Source organism: Propithecus coquereli, unplaced genomic scaffold, assembly GCF_000956105.1.
Source record: "Propithecus coquereli isolate 6110/MARCELLA unplaced genomic scaffold, Pcoq_1.0 Scaffold76, whole genome shotgun sequence".
Lineage (NCBI taxonomy): Eukaryota > Metazoa > Chordata > Mammalia > Primates > Indriidae > Propithecus > Propithecus coquereli.
The window spans coordinates 6,694,536-6,713,153 of NW_012153729.1; the positions used below are offsets into that span (position 1 = coordinate 6,694,536).

Consider the following 18,618-nt stretch of genomic DNA (forward strand, 5'->3'; position numbering starts at 1 on the left):
CTCTTTCCAGGCCCGCCGCGGGGCGCCCTCCGCGCTCAGGCCCCGCCCCGCGCGTTTCCATTGGCCGGCGACGTTCACCCGGCCCGAGCGCGCCGGCCTGTGGTTCCTGATTGGCCTGCAGTGGTCCACACCCTCGGCGGGGCTCCGCCCCCGGGGTAAGGGGCCAGGGCGGGATCTGGAGTGCTCAGACGCCGCGCGGGGCGGGGATTGGTTCGCGCTGTTCTCTCGGCTCCCGGCGGTTCGCGGCAGCCGGCGGTTCCCGGGACACCTGCTAGCTCCGTCCGTCCGGCGGCGCGGGGGTTCCCTGCCTCGCTCCCTCCCGCCGCCCGGTTCGCTGGACCGGGAGGAAGGCTGCCCGTCCAGTCCCCGGCCCCCGACGGGACCCCGCGTCGCGCCGCTGAGCCGTCGCAGGGCGAGATGAGCGAGGACGCGGCGGCCGGGGCGCCTCTGCCCCGGCTCTGCTGCCTGGAGAAGGGTCCGAATGGCTACGGCTTCCACCTGCACGGGGAGAAGGGCAAGGTGGGCCAGTTCATCCGGCTGGTGGAGCCCGGCTCGCCGGCCGAGAAGGCGGGGCTGCTGGCCGGGGACCGGCTGGTGGAGGTGAACGGCGAGAACGTGGAGAAGGAGACGCACCAGCAGGTGGTGAGCCGCATCCGCGCCGCGCTCAACGCTGTGCGCCTGCTGGTGGTCGACCCCGAGACCGACCAGCAGCTTCAAAAGCTCGGCATCCAGGTCCGGGAGGAGCTGCTGCGCGCCCGGGAGGGACCGGGGCAGGCCGAGCCGCCGGCCGCCGCCGAAAATGAGCTGCGAGCCGCCGCGCCCGAGCCGGAGAAGAGCCAGTCGGAGCGAGTAAGTCGGCCGCGGGCTGGAACGGGGTGGGAGGAGGATCGGGGAGATACCCCGGCGCCCCGGCCATCCAGCCCCAAGCCCGCTGTCTTTCTGAAACTCGAGCCGCGAGGGGGAGACCTCTTCCGCCCGCCGACCAGGAACCCAGGCTGTAGGAACACAGGCCTGGGGCTGCGTCCCGCCACCCCATCCCCCTCCCCAGGCTAGGCTGGGAGAGGCTGAGCGTCTTTGCTGCATGCACCTCTTGTCCCTGGCCTTTGGAAAGGCAGCGCAGGAGAGCTAAGCCCCCTTTTCCTCTGATCTGTTGGTGTCTGCTCCCGTTCCTCGGAACGCCCCAATCCCGCCCTTTTCCGGGGCCCTTTCGGCCACCCCAGCTTGCAGGTGGGCCAGGAAGGGGGCCTCTCCGCTCCAGAGGCGCCAGCTTTCTCCCCGACCCCCGACTTCAAAAAGTTAGAGGAATAGCAATCTCTGCGTGGGAGGCTCCCCCTGCACCTACCCCCTCCCCCGCAACTCGCTGTTGTGTGTCATTAACTTCAGCCTGGCTGGACTTCATCCTCCTGAACTCCAGTGTGACTTCTAAGCAAGAGAGGAAGCCCCACCATCTCTGGGCGATGTGTGGGGGTGGCGTGCGGGAGGAGGGGCAGATGCGTCTCGGGAGTGATGGCTCTGCCACCCAGGAGGATTTACGATTCTCAGGAATGTGAGGAGTAAGCGCTAGCTCCTATCAGGGAGGTGGAGGGAGGACCTTGGAGGAGGAGGAGAGAGATGGCTGTGGGGGGAGGGAGGGAGTGTAGGGAAGCACGTGGCCATGCAGCCCCAGCAGAGCTCAGTGAGCAGGTGGTCTTAACCTGGCATTGTCACACTCACTCCAATGCCTGGACAGCAAGCCGGTTGGTTGCTTTTTACCTATGTTTGGTGTTTCCCCAAATGATCCCAGTTTGGATCAGCTGCAGGAGGGGCAGCTGGCATAACAGTAGTTGTGCTGAGCCTCCTGTCCCCCAGAGAGTGAAGTGAGGAAGCCTCAGGGTGCAGACTGTGGGGAGGAGGGCCTGGGCTCACCAGGGCGCCTTCAGCTTGCACCTAGTGGTAGTGTGTGGCAGAGGTGTCTATGGGGCCAGAGAATCCTCTCTGGACAGAGAAAGGGCACCGTTCATTATTAAGGTAGAAGGTGGAGCCTGAGAGGATCGACTGGTTTGGTGCAAGTGAAGGAAGTGATGTCACCAGGAGCCCTGTCCAGCCAGAGCTGGGTGCCGGGAATGCCAGGGCTGCCAGGCTCCCACTTCCTGCCCCTGCCAAGCTGGCATTGGCAAGGGGAGGGGCTGGGCTGGAGCACCCCGACAGGGGGTTGACAACGGGGAATTGGAACTGAAGACCTCTGGTCCCAGGCAGAAATGCAGTTTGAACTTTGTGCTGAGTCCATCGATTTGCCATTCCCCTTTTTTTTTTTTTTTTTTGGACTTTGGCACCCACACAAGTAACCCGCCCCCCAAGTTACAGTCATGTTCAGCTCCTCCCTTTGTCCTTTTGGTTGCACTGCTAGTTGCCAGAGGTCCTGGGAGGAGATTAACATGGAGGCCTGACATAGCTCATGCGCTCAAAGGCAGCTGGCTTGGTCTTCCTGGGTGAGCACAGAATCCCATCCCCCCCAGGTGGTTCTGTGACACCTACATGTGTGTGTACTTCATTAGGAACCACCTCCAGCGAATCCTGGGGACACCATCATCACCAGGCAGGTCACGGTACTTCTCTGAGCTTTAGTTCACCCATCTGTAAAATGTTATTGGTGACGTGGTGCGTCCCTCCTCTAGAATCTTAGAACTAATGGGAAGTACCTAAGCCCCTGCATGCTAGATTGCACTCCTTTATGTCCAGGCATTTGAATCCCAGCTCTGTGGGACCAACTCCTGCAACCTTACTCATAGCCAGTCAGGATGGTGAAGTACCTCTGGTATGGAGAATTCCCATGATCTAGTTGGGTGAGCTCGCAGTTGACCACCTGTTATTGCAAAAAAGTGTTAATGAACATTGTAAGGGTTGGGTTTTTTCCTAAAACACATCTCTTTCCTTGTTCAAAACATCTAATTGAGATTTGCTAATTAGCGTTAGCCTGAATTTGTGTGCAGAGTGGGGCCGTTCCCTTAGCTTCGTTAGTTCCAAGTGGAAAAAAGCCGAGCAGAGAGGGGTGGGCCATCTCGCTGGGAAGCAGCCGAGGGCAGGATGGTACCAGGCAGAGGCTGAGGGTGCCGGTCAGCCTAGGCCTGAGGAGGCGGAAGTGTACTGCCCCCTCTGCCCATCCGCTTTGTTGACAGCTTTCCCCACATCCACCCATGAGGAGACAGGAGCGGCACACCTGCCCTGGTGCTCCCCTGCTTAAAACCCCCTTCCCCCCAAGACCCAAACCCTTGAGCTTGGGCCCTCAGGGCAGGCCTGAGCCAGCTCAGCTGAACTGGCGGCTGCCTTCAGCCAAGTTACTTCACTTCTGTAAGCCTCCATTTCCTGTTGTGTAAGTTGGGGGTGACAGCTACCCAGGGATTAGGTGAGGACGCATGTAAAGCAAGTAGCTCGATGCCTGGCACTGACTAGGTGCTCAGTAAACGTTGGTTGTGGTGTTGGAGTTAAAAAACATTTCACAGTGATTGTTACCCACCCATGGGGCAGCTAGCACTCGATCCGCCTCCCTGATTGGGCGAGTACAGCTGTGGCCAAGGCTGGCATTCATAAGTGCTCAATCGATGGTCGCTGCCGGTCAGGAATTGTATGTTGTTCCGTGGCCCTTCCCGATCTGGCAGTCTACTCTCGCCACTGGCCCCCTAACCCTCCAGATCACACCAAGGGTCCGAATTCCCCTGTGGCCGGACATAGCCTCTAAGCCTTCACGCCCTGACATTCCTTAGTCTGGAAATCCTCTGTCCCCTTCTTCACACTCTGCAAGACCACTGGCCTCCCTGCAGCCATTCCCATGGGGCAGAGGTGGCTCTTCCTTGCCTCCTCCTCTTTGTCCTGAAGTCTTTCATCTCTCTGAACACACAGTATTTTAATCATCTGTTCAGGACCTCTTCCACTACATGGTAAGCCCCAAGGGCAACAGCTGTGGCTTATTTGTGTTTATATGCTCAGTGCTGTGCCTGGCACATGGTAGGGAGTGCTCCATAAATACTTTTTGAATTAATAAATGAATATATAACAGCTGTCAGGAACCTTTGTCCTCGTTCACCGCAGCCCAGCACACCTGGGCCTGTGTGTGCGCCTCCAACACGCCCAGAGATTGGAATTCCAGATAGAACCTACCCACTCCTCTGTTCTGCCTGCTAGCAGCTTCCATTTTAAGATTAGAAGCCAAAAGTCTGGACTTCGGGATCACCCAGATCAGTGTTTGAATCCTAGCTCTGCCACTCGTTGGCTCCGGAACCCTAGGAGTTCATTTTACCCTGTAAGCCTCGGCTTCCATCTCTGAAATGGGGACACCAGCACCCACCCCACAGCGTTGTTGAGAAGATTCGATGGGAAGGATGAGATGATAGGTGTGTAAATGAAAGTGCCTGGCTTGGGGTGGTTCCTGCCAGCCCTGACCTTGGTCCCAGGGGCAGAGACTGTGCAGGTAACCCAGATAGCAAGGTAGGTGGGAGGGCACAGTGAGCTGGCAGGCTACCAGCCTCCTTCCCAAAGCAGGCAGGCCATTTCACACCCACCAAGTTGGAACTTTGGTAGGGCAGACCAGGGTTTGAGCTGCTGGGTGTTTGGATTTGAAATGGACAAGCTATGTGATTGACTATGTGTTGGTTCCTTCTCTTAAGTCACATATTTGGGATCCTGGCGAAACAGGGCAGCCCCTGGTTCTTACTTTCAGGTAGAAAGGGACTGCCTTCTCAAGGAACCCCATGTGTCCAGATGGGGACCATTCTCCCCTTCCCCAGACTTCCCATCCCAAGGGTCCCTGGGAATGTAGGGGAGTACTTAGGGACAAGGAACTTAGCCAAGGTCTTGTCTGTGCCGCAGGCCTCTTTATAGCGAGAAACCAGAGCTCTGGACCCCCATAGTAGGTGTCCTTTGCTTTTGTCACTCTAAGATAGAGTGGCCTACCTGGAAGGAAACTCAAATTTGTGGTGTGCCTACAGTTACTCAGCCTATGCCGTAAGACATCTACATGCAATTCATTGATGCCCCCCATGGACAACCCTGCAAATTAGGTATTGTTTTCTCCATTTTGTAAGTTGATAGTCAGTGTTCAGTATCTGGCAAGTGCTAAGTCCTAAACATGCCTTATCTCATTTAATGCACATGCCCACCTATGAGGCAGACATTGGCCCCATTCTCTGGAGGCTGAGGCTCGATCAGTTAAGGTGGCCGGCCCTAGGACTCAGCGAGTGACCTTTACCACCACAGAGCAGGGGTGTGTCTTGGAACTCCACTCTCTGACTCCAGTGTCTTAAAGGCCAAACGGGTGGGTTGTGCTGGAAGGCATGATTCTCTGCCAAGTGTTTCTGCCCATCATATTCTGGGCCACACCAGGGCCATCACAGTGGCATGAATTCAGGCTGCTTGAACCAGCTTCCAGCAAGGGTCCAGGTGGCTGGGCCCTAGTTTGGCCCAGGGCTTCCTGGCACTCATGTCTCCAGCAGGGCATCCTTCAAGGCCCCAGCCCTGATGGGAAGCCTAAGCCCAGAAGACACAGGCTCCTGTCCCCACCCCTTCTCACGCTGTGATGGGCTGGGCCAGGAGTCTGGTAACCAAGTCTCTACCCCCACCCTCACATCCAGCGCCCTCGGAGGCCGGTTTTGACTGTTGACTGAAGGCTTCCTTCCCCTCATGGTAGGACAACTCAGCATGTCCCCGGACTCCTAAGCAATGTTTAGGTTCCTGTGTCCTAGAAAAGGACAAGTGGTACACTTGTACAAGGGAATCTGTATTCCCTGAGGTCCAGGTCACCTCTGGGTCGTGTGGGAACAACACAGAGAACATTTGCCATGTTCAAGTCCCACTGGCTCCTGGGTGACCGAGAGCTCTGACTTCTCTGAGACAAAGGCTCCAGCCTCTCTGCTTCTGTTGGAAGGTCGGGGCGATTTAGAGGAGCATGTTTGGGGCTGCCTCCAACAGCGCAGTGGCTGAGAGTGAGACCTCTAGGTCTGTGCTGTCTGGGGTGGCAGCCACTGGGTACGTGAGGCTCTTGGGCACTTGAATCGTGCTGTTCCAGATGCAGTGTGCTGTGTGCATAAAATGCACCCCAGATTTTGAAGACAGTGCAAATAAAAGGATGTAAAATATCCCAATTTTTAAAAATAGATTACATGATGAATTGATAATATTTTGGACACATTGTGTTAAATAAAATGTTAAAATTAATTTCTCTTATTTCTTTTTACTATTTAATGTGGCTACTAGAAAAATCTACATTTCACACATGGCTGGCATTCTGTTTCTGTTGGATAGTACTGCTCTAGATCCGAGTTCAAATCCTGCCTTCTCCTTTCAGCTGTGTGTACTTGGGCAATTTACTCTCTTTTTGAACCCGGGTTTCCTCATCTGTGAAATGCAGGCAATAGTACTTCCCCTGCATGGTTGTAACTGGGTTGTAATGAGAAAATGCACTTAAAGCCTTAGTGCAGTGCCTGGCGCAGAGTAGGTGTTCAGCAAATGGTAGCTGCCACAATTTCACAAGCTGCTTGAAGGTTCTTCCATAGCCTCTTGGGACAGCGTGTAGGAGTTAAATCCAGAGACTTCTGGGAGGAGCGTGAGGGATGAGGAGGGATGACGGTGGGGTGCCTGCAGGGCAGGGGGAAGGCATGGGGCTGCCAGCCCTGGATGGTGTCCAGCCAGGCGGCAGCCCAGGTACCAGCCTGCTCCGTCCCAGGCCTGCCCAGCCCTGGGGAGACCTGAGCCAGACCCTGCCCCCTCCTGCCCTGTGGGTCTCTGTGGCTGGCACTGGCAGAAGAGACAGCTAGCCAGAGAGAAAACCTGGCACAGGGCCCCTGAGTCCTGAGGGTGTCGGAGAAGCAGCCCCCACTTTAGGTTATGTCTCCCTCCTGGTTCCTACCCTCCCGGGCTCCAGGAAAAGGCCTTCCCACTGAGAAATGGGAAGTACAAGACCAAGGGCTAGGAGTAGCATCCTTTTTTGCAAATGGAGGCGTCCGGCATTCCTCAGCCTGCACACACCTGGGGGGATGCAGGGGGAGGGAGAAGGTCCTCTAGGGTAAAATGAGGTGACATCAGGGCTACTGGGCATGGGGTCAGTGGCAGCCAAGCCCACTGCACCTCAGCCTGAAGGTGCTCTGAGCCCCTGGCCACTTCCCAGCTGCTTAAGGACAGTGCCCCCATGCTGCCCTATCACACGCACCCCCAGGCAGGGCCAGCTCTCTCCACGCTGGCTTCCCTGGAGAGCCGGCACCGGGCCCAAGCCTGTGTCCTCAGAATCCATGCAACAGACCGAGCTGCCCCCAGAGCAGCCATGGCTCTTACTAACCCCCAGCCCCACAGAACAGCCGGACTCCTCTTCCCTGTCCCCCACCCCCTCTATCCTGTTGCTGGGGCTGATTTCCATGTACTGGGCAGCAGGGCACAGGTCTTATGTTCTTATTTGCATAGATGAGCCCTGGGCTGGGCTGGGAGGGGCATTCTTGGGAGGTGGGGGTCAGGTCAATTGTTCCCCTAGCCTCCCTGGTGGTCTTCCTGCTCCTCCAGCCCCTCTTCTCTGGGGCCCAGAGCTGGCTGGCCTGCAGGAAGCAGGGAAGCGGCCTGGCTGTTTCTATGGGGCCCATCTCCATGGCATCAATCTGGGAGGGGCTGAGCCAAGTGGGGCGTTGGCCCCCAGACGGCCCGCAGCCCTCCCTAACGAGGAGCAGGGAGCGGCCCTGGGCCTGCTCCCCAGAGACGGTCGCCGGGATTAGGTATCGACTTTCCCCAGCTTTCCAGGTGGCTGCTGGTGGCGCCTATTGAATTCCGTGCCTGCCATCCGCTCCCTGGGCTGCGTGGGTGGAGGTGATGAGGCGGCCACTTGGGTGGGGCTAGGCTCCCGGGGAAGCGGAGCCTGAGGACCGGCGTGGGGTGGGGAACCATGAGAAGGGTCTGGAGGCAGCTCTCCTAGCAGCCGCGCTGTCGGAAAGTGAGAGACTTGGACCTGTCTAGCCCAGAGCCACCCCAGCCCAGCTGCACTGCCTTGGGCCGCCACTGCCTCATGTTCCCTCCCCTCTGAGCAGATCCTGATTTGTCCTTGGGGTTGGGTCTTCTGGGCTGTCATCATCACTAGGGGTCCCACCTTGCCCTCTGGAATATAAGTATTGGGAAGCTCTGAACAGACTCCCGGGCTATGTGCCCCTGAAGTCCCCTTCTTCCCCCCATGCTCTGGAGCTGGCTCCATGACACAAGGCCCTTCGTAAGGTCCTGGAGGCCACACACTGAGCCCAAGATGGCCTGGACTTCACTCCCGTGTGGCCCTCTTTCCCCAGAGGCAGAGCCCAGGCCCTGCCCCAGCATGGCGCGTGAGGGTCCTGTGAGGGTCCTGTGAGGGTCCTGGAGCAATGACGGCTAAGCCCCTCCCCACCGGCTCTCCCTGCAGGGCCTCACAGATCCCCTGGGTGCTGCCCCCAGGGGACTCCTCCTGTTAGCACCAGCCTCCACCCAGGCAGGTGGGTCCTGCTTGACTGCTGACTCAGCAGCGGGCAGTGACACCTCCTGGAGACAGCTGGGTGGCTCCTGCTGGGGGAGGGGTGTAGAGAAACAAGGCTGGTCTCCTTGGAAGAGTGGGAAGCCCCCACCCCTCCCTGTGTGAAGGAGGCAGCTCAATAGGGCCCTATGGTGCCGTGTGGATGTCTGAATGCTGCGGGAAAGCGGGGTGCCTGGGGTTTCCCCTCGCCTGTGCAGCCTCCACAGACTCGCATGCAGAGGGCGGTGGAGCAGGTCCCAGTGCGGGGGAAGGGAGCAGTGGGCACCTGAGCCCCTCAAGCTCCCCATGGCTTGCTGCCAGCAGAGGGGAGCAAGGCTCAAGGCAGCCCCTGGAGCTTTGGTGACGTATGTCACCAGGCAAGGGGTCCTGGGGTGAAGCTCGCTGAGCACCGGTAAGGGAAGCCATGGCAGAGACCTGGGCTGGAGAGTGGGCTCCCAGGGCAGCCAGCACAGCCCTGCCCACCACAGGAGCACCCAGGGCCCCCAGCCCCGCCGTACTTACTGCCCCCTCGCCCATGCCAAGCTTTCTCCCTCAGCTCAGGCAGTTGCCCCGCCGTGGGAGGCCCTGAGCACCCGGAAGGAAGGCTGTGGTTTTTCAGCCCTCAGTAGAGGCTGCAGCCAGTGCTGGGGAGAGAGCCCATCTGCTCCCCACCGCCTCACTCCTGCTCGGCCTCAGCTCCACATGCATTGCCCGTTCTGGACCAGGATTCTTAAGGACCAGCCCACAATGTGATGGAAGGAACGTGGGTTCCAAGTCACAGACCGGGTTGGAGTTCTGGCTGTGCAATGTTGGGCAGCGGGCTGGCCATCTCTGAACCTCAGTTTCCCCATCTCAAAAATAAAGCTGACAGGCCCTGGCCAGGTTGCTATGGGAAGGTACTCTGGAGTGAGGGTACCATGGGGGGAGGTGGGGAGGAGCAGAGCATTGGCCCTGCCCCCTGCCTGTCCCCAAGATCCACCCTCCCCTCTTTGGGTGAAGGCCCAAGTTGTGACTGGCTGAGGCGGAAAGCTGAGCCTGTCCTGGTAGTGGCAACTGGTCAGACCTGTTCCTGCTCACCTAGGCGGCCTGGGGGAGGAGGCTGGGAGCTTTGTGGAGGGATTAGCTGGAGGGGAGAAGAGCCTCACTCCCGGAACAAGATCCCGGAGGGCTGTGGGAGGCTGGGGCTGCAGGAGGGGTGGCTGGTGTAAGCCTGGGGCAGGGACAGCGGGTGAGCTGGGAGTGGGCCTGCAGTGAGGCGTGGGATGCGGCCAAGGAGAACTTGGCTGCGTTTGCCGTGGCTTCTGGGTTCCCAAGCCCCTGTGGACCGCTCACTTTTTTACTGCACACTCAATTGCCTTGGTCATTGTTGGCAGGGAGTAGCCTGAGCCTGGATTTGGGTAATTGGCGCCAGGCAAGGCCCACTGTCACCCCTCCTAACTGTCTTGGCCTCCCCACACTCGCCAACAACATCCTGAAACACGGGCAAGAAAGACCTCCCCAAGCATTTAAAGGAAGGCAAAGCCACCCTCCGGTCACCCCCACCCCAGAGAGCGGAAGGGCTGAGCAAAGGGCTGGGGATTGAGTCTCCTACAGGTGGCAGCTGCCTCCTGGAGCTGGCAAGTTGGGGCACAGGCCCCTAAGCCCTCCTCTGCGCTCCTTCCCAACCTCCCTTGCCTTCTCCACTCCCAGCTGTGGATTTGGGCTTCACAGCTACCTGGCACATCACCCACCCCCCGACAATCTCACTTCTCAGCTTAACATAACTGTTCATTATTATTAACAACGATGGCAAAGTCTAAGAGCGGCAGGGAATTACAGTGAGAACGTGTTTCCACGTATGTGAATTATCTCATTGGGCCACACAGCCACCCCGGGAGGCAGATGGTAGTAAGAATGGTTCATGAATGAGGAACTCGAGGCTCTGAGAAGGAAATGACCTGCCCCCGGTCACACGGCTAGTCAGCAGGGGAGCTGGAACCTGGCTCAGGGCCTTGGCTGTCCATTGGTCATTGCCTGATGTGCTGGGTGATAACCCAGGGCCTGCAGGCTGGACAGCAGCCCACCCCCAGGCCTGGGAGGAGGGCTGAGGGGACCCCAAGAAGTCCTTAGGCTAAGGCACTGGCCACTCACACCCAGATTCCTTCCACCGTGCTGTGTCCTAGGGCTGCGGCTTGTATGTTGGGCTGCTTAGTTGGACCAAGCACGTCGAAAACCTTCCTCAGCTGAGTGTCTGAGCGCTCTAAGGAGATCTGCCCTTTCGACAGGTCCCACTGTCCAGGCCACCACCATACCATGCTTCCTTCAGCCCATGCCGAGTGTTCACGGCCCCCTCCCTGTTCAGGCCCCTTGGGGGTCGACAGGGTCTCTGGGGTCCTGTTACCACATTTAGCCTCAGCTGGACCTGGAGCTCCTGAGGATGGCCCTGTCCTGTCCAGGACCCCTTACTGTGCTGCCCACCAGGTTTCTGGTTATCCGGTCCCTTCCGGCTGCCTTTTGGCTGGGCCACTTGGCTCGGTGGGGGCGAGGAGGAGCCTGCGCAGGTGAGGAAAGGCTTACTGTAAACATGCCGACCAGCTTTCAGTAAACAGAGAACAGGTGTAAAGGGGCTGGGGTTCCCCAGTGATGCCTAAGGCACCCAGCCAGGCTGACAGGGGTTCTCTGCTCCCCGTCAGGAGGGCCAGACTGAGCCCCTGATGGGGAGGGATAAGGTCTCAACCAAAATAGCATGTGATTGACCTTAGAATGTCAAAAGGCAAAGGGACCTGAGCGCTAACCTGGTCCCACCCCTCATTTGCCAGAAGAGGAAATGGAGACAGACAGGGGCAGTGTCCTGCCCAGGGTCACCAAAGAGGTCACCTCCCTTTGATGCAATGCTGGGTGTCACACAGGTCTTCCGAGTCCCGGGCCAGAATTCTCTCACGTTACATGTAGGATGTAAGCAAACTTGCATTATCCAAACCTTCCTTGGTGGGGTAGGTGGGGTCAGGCAGAAGGTAAGGAAGGCAGGACCTGGGATGTCGTGGAATGGCATGGATCCTCCTTTATCCCCGCAGCCCGAGCTTCGGCCTCGGCTCTGTACCATGAAGAAGGGCGCCAACGGCTATGGCTTCAATCTGCACAGCGACAAGTCCAAGCCTGGCCAGTTCATCCGAGCGGTGGACCCAGACTCCCCAGCTGAGGCTTCGGGGCTCCGGGCCCAGGACCGCATCATAGAGGTGATGCTCCTTGACCTCTTCCCCAGGCTCTTCCCTCCTGACACCTCCCTGCAGATACGCACTTTGGCAGCCCTGTACCATCTACTGCCTGGTTAGCCCACAGGGCGTAGCCGGCCCAGAGATGCTGGATGATGGGTGCATGTGGAGGACACAGAGGGAAGAATGGTGGGTGGTGAGTGGGTGGATGGACGACTCCTTCTTTACCCCCACTCTCCCCTGGGCAGACATTCAGCAGCCCGCGATTCACCTATCAATCCAGGGAGACGTGTGGGGCCACCCCCAGCGCTTCCCTGCTGCCAGGCGCAGGGGTGAGGGTGGTTGTGATAAAACCCTCTGCCGAGTTAGGGTTTTAGCCACACTCATTCTGTACTCTTGTGCTGTGCTCATGGGGGAGGAAATGTGAACCAAATGCTTGGGCAGGTCCCAGAATCACAGAGTCTTAGAGTCAGAGATCAGCTCTCCTAAGACCTCTCAACTTACACGTGAGAAAACCAAGGCCCAGAGAGGGAAGCCAGGCAGCAAGTACATAGAAAGGCCCAGGCCCCACATGGGCCTCCTTCCGAATCGCTCCCATGCTAATTCTCACAGCTGTGTTTATTTAGTCTTGTCCGGGTATTTTCTTTGGCTTCTCCCACGTGTCCTGCCTCCCCAGCTGACTGTCAAGCGGGAGGACCACGGGCCTAGTTCAGGACTCTACAGACAGGGGGGCTCAGTATCCCCAGGTTACGAGCTGGCTGAGAACAAAGAGGACCATTGGACCTCCTCCACCTACCTGTCTACCTGCCCCAGAACTGGGGCTGTGCCTGTAGTAACCCCCGCCCCCGCCCCGCAGGTGAACGGGGTCTGCATGGAGGGCAAGCAGCATGGGGACGTGGTGTCTGCCATCAAGGCTGGTGGAGATGAGGCCAAGCTGCTGGTGGTAGACAGGGAAACCGACGAATTCTTCAAGAAATGCAAAGTGATCCCGTCTCAGGAGCACCTGCATGGTAAGCAGGGGCAGGGGGTCCCCAAGTCAGGGCTGTGGGCCAGTGCTCAAGACTGTGCAGTGTCCCAGGTGAGGCTTAGGATGCTCCCTCCTCCTTCAGGGGTGCCCAGAGGTGTGGGCTGGGGGAGCGTGGGGCCTAGTGTGGGGACAGGAAGTAGGCATTGGCTGCAGGTTTCTGAGGATGGCAAGTGACAGGGTTAAGCTGGCATGAGGGATGGCAAGAGAGACAGGGCCACTGATTCCAGGCGGAAGCTGCAGCACCAAAGGGAGGTCTGAGCCCCCAGCTGATCACCAGGGCAGAGAACCGACCCAGGTTCTCAGGGCAGTGTTGACATGAGTAAAGGGTTAACTCCGGGGAGGCCTCCAGCCTTTGCTTGGTCAGATCAGAGTCCAGTGACAGGGGCCCAGTGCCTCCCCGCTCCCTTCTCTTAGGTTGTCTCGGAAACTCAGCCTCGCTGGCTCTAGAGAGTAGTGGGTCCCCCTTCAGTCCCTAGGCCCCTGCCCTCCCCATCCTCCACCATTACTCTGCCAAGCCTGCCACCTCCCCCTGCCCAAGCCCAAGCCAAACAGGGCAGGGCTGCTGCACCAGGGCAGGGAGGGGTTAAACAGCACTCTGCCCCCCAGTTTGGACTTTCTCCCTGGGGAGATGACTCCCTGAAGAGGGTGAGGGCGTGCTCACAGGGCCACTCTGAGGGTAGAACCTCTTGGGACTTTGCAATGGGTGGAGCCTCGCTGGGGGCCAAGGTTGTATGTGTAGGAAGGGTCCACACAAAGCACAGACTCGGATCCCAGCTGGAAGCGCCCACTGGGGAGGCCCTGGCCCCACCTGGCCTCATCCAGGGTCCTGAGGGGTCCTAGAGGAGGGGATGGCTCCTCGAAGTCCCTGGCAGATCCTGGGCATGGGACGTGGGGCTACACATTACCCGTCTCCCAAGTCCATGGAAACCAGATAACTCGGATAATCCCCTTCCTCAGTGCAGGGAGACTGAGGCCCAGAGAAGCTTCAGCCTTGCCCTTGGGGACCTGGCATAGAGAAAACACAGCCGAACGGTCCCCCTGCCTCCACCAGCATCCTTGCCCACCCCTTCACCCCCAGGTATTCGGCCCTCGGGCATTCCTCCCTCGTCTCTCTGGCCAGATGACCAATAGAGGGAGAGGCCTGGGGCAGTCTCCTCCCCAGTGTCCCTTATGGGTCTTTCCAGGATGGTGTCCTCCCCTCCCTCACCATAGTGAGGAATGCCCCCTCTCAGGGGCAGCCAGGGCTCCACCGTGACCACTGGGAGACAGCCTGGGGCTGATGGGGAAGGGGCTGGCTTAGGCGGAGGGGAAAGTGTCCCTGGGTCCCAGCAGCCTATCCCTGGCTGGGAAAAGCCAGTGAGTATCAAAGGGAGGAAAAGGTGAGAGTCAGGTATACCTGGCCTTGCCCAGGACCCAGGGACTAGAGAAAAGATGCCCATGAATTTTAAGCTGAGCATTCAGAAGAAACCCACGTTGGCTGACCAGTCCTTTGAGATGGGACAGCCACCTGTGAAACCACATGGGGCCTCTAACCTGAGCCCAGTGTGGGTGACCCCAGGCCTGTCTTTTCTCCCTTTGGCCTCTCCTGCCACTGGCTTGGGGAGGGAACATCCAGAACATTGCCCTCCAGCCTTCTTGGCCCCATTTCCAGATTGGCAAGCAGGAGTTGGGACTGTTCTTTCTTCTAATTGAGGCAGGTACTAACCACAACCTGGGATGTGGTTCCAATTCCAGTGTCCTATCATAATCATTTTTAAGTGAAATTAAATAGAAAAATCTCAAAGAGCATTGCACTGTCGTAAGGGTAAGTATTGTCATGTGAAACTTTTGTTACACAATCTCTGTGTGCGCTGCGTCATCAAAATGGCAGTTGCACTCATAGTGGTTGCAGTCAAGACTCGAGATCTAGGAACAGCTTCTGGACTCACCTGTGCTCTGTCCCTTACCTAGGTCCCCTGCCTGAGCCCTTCACCAATGGGGAGATACAGAAGGTAAGGGCGGATCCCCTACCTGCCCCTCTGGGATTCAGAGACCAGTCAAAAGGTGGAGTGGTTGGGAGGACAGCCCTCTGGCTCAGGCTGAAACTTCAGGGGCCCCAGTTCCAACTCTAAGCTATAGAACTGCCTGTGTACCCCATGGCCCTAGTCTAGGGCCAAGGCTGTCAGGAGGGAGAGGGCTGGCTATGCCCCTCTACAGCCCGCCATCCTGGGTAACAAGCCCCCGCCTCCAACTCCCCACTGTACAGAAGGGGCCATTCTTCCCCCCAAGAACAGAGCTTCAGTGTCTGGCCGCAGGCTGCTGGGCCCCTGCTACTTCCAGGGTTGGAAGAACAAAGCCCCTCCTCCCCTTCTCCCTGGGCAGAGGGAAGGGGGTGAGACCAGGGAAGAGATGGCAGGGCTGGGCGCCAGCTAAAGCCATGGAGGAACCCAGGAAGGGGCTGAGTGCCAAGCTGATGCCCCAGCCAAAGCCTTCACTCCGGGACAAGCCGACTCAGTCAGGCCACAGAGCAGGAGCTCGCTTCAGGGTCTCCTTGAAGGTTTCCCTTCCCCAGGAGCTCCTGCCTGGGCACCTGGCAAGGGGGAGGGTCTCAGAACCTTCTGTCACCCCATCTTTGGGTCTGTACTCTCCACCCGTCTTATTCCTTCAAGGGCCTGCTTGGCTACTTTGGAGTTAAAGTTTCAGGAATCCTGGGGTGAAGTCCAGGCACAGGCTGGCGGGCAGAGATTCTGGGAGCATCACCGTGTTCCCCATGCCAAGCAGAGAGGCCCCCGGTGTCCCCAACTCCAAGAAGCCTCTCCTTGGTCACTGGCCCAAGAGGCTCTACTCAGTGCTTGGAGGCCACATTGGGGAACACCAGGGAAAGGGAGCAATTTCAGCTAATCCCACAGTGGTCTGCGTCCCTCCCGCCCGGGTAGTGGAACCAGGCTGCCCTCTGATCCTTTAAGGAATGCAAAAACATTAAATCCGGTGAGGAGCCCTGACAGGCTCCGGCACCGGAGATTTGGGGTAGACGCCATGGCAAGTGGTACTTCTCAGACTGAGACCAACCCCCTGCCTCGTGAGCTCCCTCTCTTAACAGGACTTCCCTGCCCCATCCCCTGCCAACCCACACCCCTCTTCTCTGTGCCAGGAGAACAGTCGTGAAACCCTGGCAGAGGCAGACTCCGAGAGCCCCAGGCCAGCCCTGGCGAGATCCAACTCCAGCGATACCAGTGAGGAGGTAGGCCGGCTGGGCAGGGGGCGGCAACTGGGTTACAGGAAGCCGATTCCCAGGCCCCCGTGTTCCTGGCACACCAGCCTGCCTTTGAGGTCACATGCTGAGCTGCATTCTGTTCTTGTGACCTGGCTTCCCTGGGCATAGCACCAAGGGAGTCACCTCACTGAGGCTGAGGACCAGAGAGCCCCACCCAGGACTAACCCCCACCTCCTGCCTCCTCCTCCTCTTTACAGCCGAATTCCCAAGACAGCCCCAAGCGACATGACTCCACAGCACCCTCGTCCACCTCTGACCCCATCCTGGACTTCAACATCTCCCTGGCTGTGGCCAAAGAGAGGGCCCACCAGAAGCGCAGCAGCAAACGGGCCCCGCAGATGGACTGGAGCAAGAAAAACGAACTCTTCAGCAACCTCTGAGCGCCTGTCCGCCAGCCACTCACCCTGTCTCTTTCTCTCCTCCCCATTTACTCCCCCGAATCGAATTGACATAAGAATCAGCACCAGCATCCCTTTCTCGACGAATCCGATTTTTCTAGAGAACTATGTTCTTCCCTTGCCTCATGGAAGGCAAATGTTTTTCTGTCCTGCCCCTATCAGAAAGCAGACTCTGTTCCCCTCCTCCTCACTAAGTGCTTTGTCCTGCCAGGTGTGCCCTTGCCACCCTGCCTGGGGCATCACTGCGACCTGCACCAAGCAAGGATCGAGGGACCAGGCGAGAGGGCATCTTCCCTCGCAAGCCCACGTGATGACTAGGTCCAGGGCTGATCAAGGCACTCTGATTGCAGCAACCACAGCTCACAGCAGACAGGGCATCCATTATCCTGAGGGCTGTGGCTTAGGCATCTTATTTTCGTTCGATTATTTTTTTAAGAGTGCAGTTTTGCAGCGTGTAGAGGGATTTTTGTTTCCTTGATTAACATGATTTTCCTCATTGTTGCATCCGGGGCATAGCAGTGGCCTCAGCCTTAAACTTTTGTTTCTACTCCCACTCTCAGAGACCTTGGCAGCACGGGGAGAGTGGCTACCCCCTGCCCATCCCTGAGCCAGGCACCACCATTGTAAGGAAACTCCTTCAGAAATGCAACTGGTTCCTCCGAACTGCTTTAGCCTCTGTGTCTTCCTTTGGAGTTTTGTTCTCTCGCGTTGGACCTCTTCTAAGTAGAAAGTGAGAAATGGCAAAGGAGTGTTCCCAGGTGGCCTTTGGCTAGGAAGGTGGGGTGTGGGTGGAGGGAGGACTTCCTAAGGTTTCCTGTGACCCCAAGCCCAGACAGCTTCAACCATAGGCCCTGAATGTGTACCTGTGCAGGAGCCAGTCCTGTGGCAGAGCAGGGACTCCCCACCCCTGCCATGTCAGCTGCGAGCACTGATGTGGGCCCAGGGGCCCCTTATGCAATAGGGACGGTTCCTGAGCAAAGTGGGAAGTGAGAGCTGAGACCCAGCGCTCTAATTCCAGGAGCGTGAATCTAGGATGGAGCTGGATTTGGAATGTGAGGACTTGGTTTTGCTCTTTCCGCCTGTAGCCAGTGAGGTACAGGATTCCCAGCAACGGGCTAAGCTGGCGCCAGATACCCTATCTTATCTGGCCACTGACCTGATTGGAGGGCAGCTTGTCCAGTGCTAGGGAAAAACAAACCCGTCCCCTGAGCCCCAGGATATGCAGTGTGGCCTGGTGGGGTGGAGGCGACTTTCCAAGGGCAAAATGCCCTGCCCCTCCAAAAGAGACCCAAGCCCCTCATACCTCTGCACCTGAGGCCACAACCTGGAGGTCTGCCAGTGTGGCAAGAGCTGAGGCTGCAGGGCCTGGGGGTTCTAGGCAGGTGCTCAGAAGGAAGGGAATTTGGCCCTGGGCTACTTACTCCACCCACCCCACAGGGAGACCACTCAGAAGACAGGTTCCTGGACTGAGGGGAACAAGGAAGAGAGGAAGATAGCAAATCAGGGAGGAGACTGTGGTGCCCTCGGGCCAGTCACTATCTGGCCATCTCTGGCTCCTTGTTAGGGTTTGGATTCCACTAGCTAAGAGTAACCGTTTAAAACCCTTATCACAGCACCTATCATCTGGTGCCCTGCTCAGCTGAGCCTGGCCTGCCCCGGCCTTGCTTTTACCCTTTGACCCCTGACTCCCACACAGGTGGAACAGGCCTGAGAATTGCCCCAAAGGGCTGCAGAGGGGCCCCTCCCTACCTCACGTGCTGGGTGGGGAGGCCCTGGGGGAACCTTTGACTCTCAATTAAGCTAAAGACAGGTGGAAGGGACAGGTGGCTCAGAGGGAACTCCTACCACTTCGGGGCTGGAGCAGGATACCAAGGGAGCCAAGGCCAGCAAACTTCGTTGTAGATTGAGGCATGTTTTAGATTTTAGTTTTTCACATGCACAGTCTGGTGTGAGACTGGATCCAGCCAGGATTCACTGGGCTAGAGGCCTTGGGCAAGTCACCTTACTTATCTGGGACCAGTTCCCCCCACTTCACATGCCCTACAAGCCACTCTCTGTGGCTGTGTTTTGAAAACATGTCTGGCCTTCTTGATGGCCACCCCAGATTATGATGGAGCATGGGGGACAGTCAGGATCAAAGGGTATCCTCCCACATGAGGTGGGGGACACCGGCCCAGTTTTCCTTTGTAAGCTATGGATGCCAGGCAGCCTGGCCACCCTGAGCCTGTGCCTCCGCTGCCCTCATGTGGCCTGGTCAGGTGTAGCTG

The 18,618-nt window shown here is 58.0% G+C and overlaps 1 protein-coding gene across 1 annotated transcript; it reads left to right on the plus strand.

The window, feature by feature from the left end:
• The first annotated feature begins 142 nt into the window (after positions 1-142).
• On the plus strand, positions 143-17,014 carry SLC9A3R1 (solute carrier family 9, subfamily A (NHE3, cation proton antiporter 3), member 3 regulator 1). Its single transcript, XM_012662325.1, has 6 exons — positions 143-849; positions 11,536-11,697; positions 12,530-12,683; positions 14,651-14,691; positions 15,831-15,920; positions 16,151-17,014. Exons 1-6 carry the CDS (start codon positions 418-420, stop codon positions 16,331-16,333), a joined length of 1,062 nt encoding a protein of 353 aa, XP_012517779.1. The 5' UTR covers positions 143-417; the 3' UTR covers positions 16,334-17,014.
• Positions 17,015-18,618: the final 1,604 nt, after the last annotated feature.

Coding starts and splice junctions, on each gene's coding strand:
- SLC9A3R1 (XM_012662325.1), top strand. CDS start 418: ATGAGCGAGGACGCGGCGGCCGGGGCGCCTCTGCCCCGGCTCTGCTGC. Junction 850..11,535: donor AGAAGAGCCAGTCGGAGCGA/GTAAGTCGGCCG, acceptor TTATCCCCGCAG/CCCGAGCTTCGGCCTCGGCT. Junction 12,684..14,650: donor GTCTCAGGAGCACCTGCATG/GTAAGCAGGGGC, acceptor TCCCTTACCTAG/GTCCCCTGCCTGAGCCCTTC.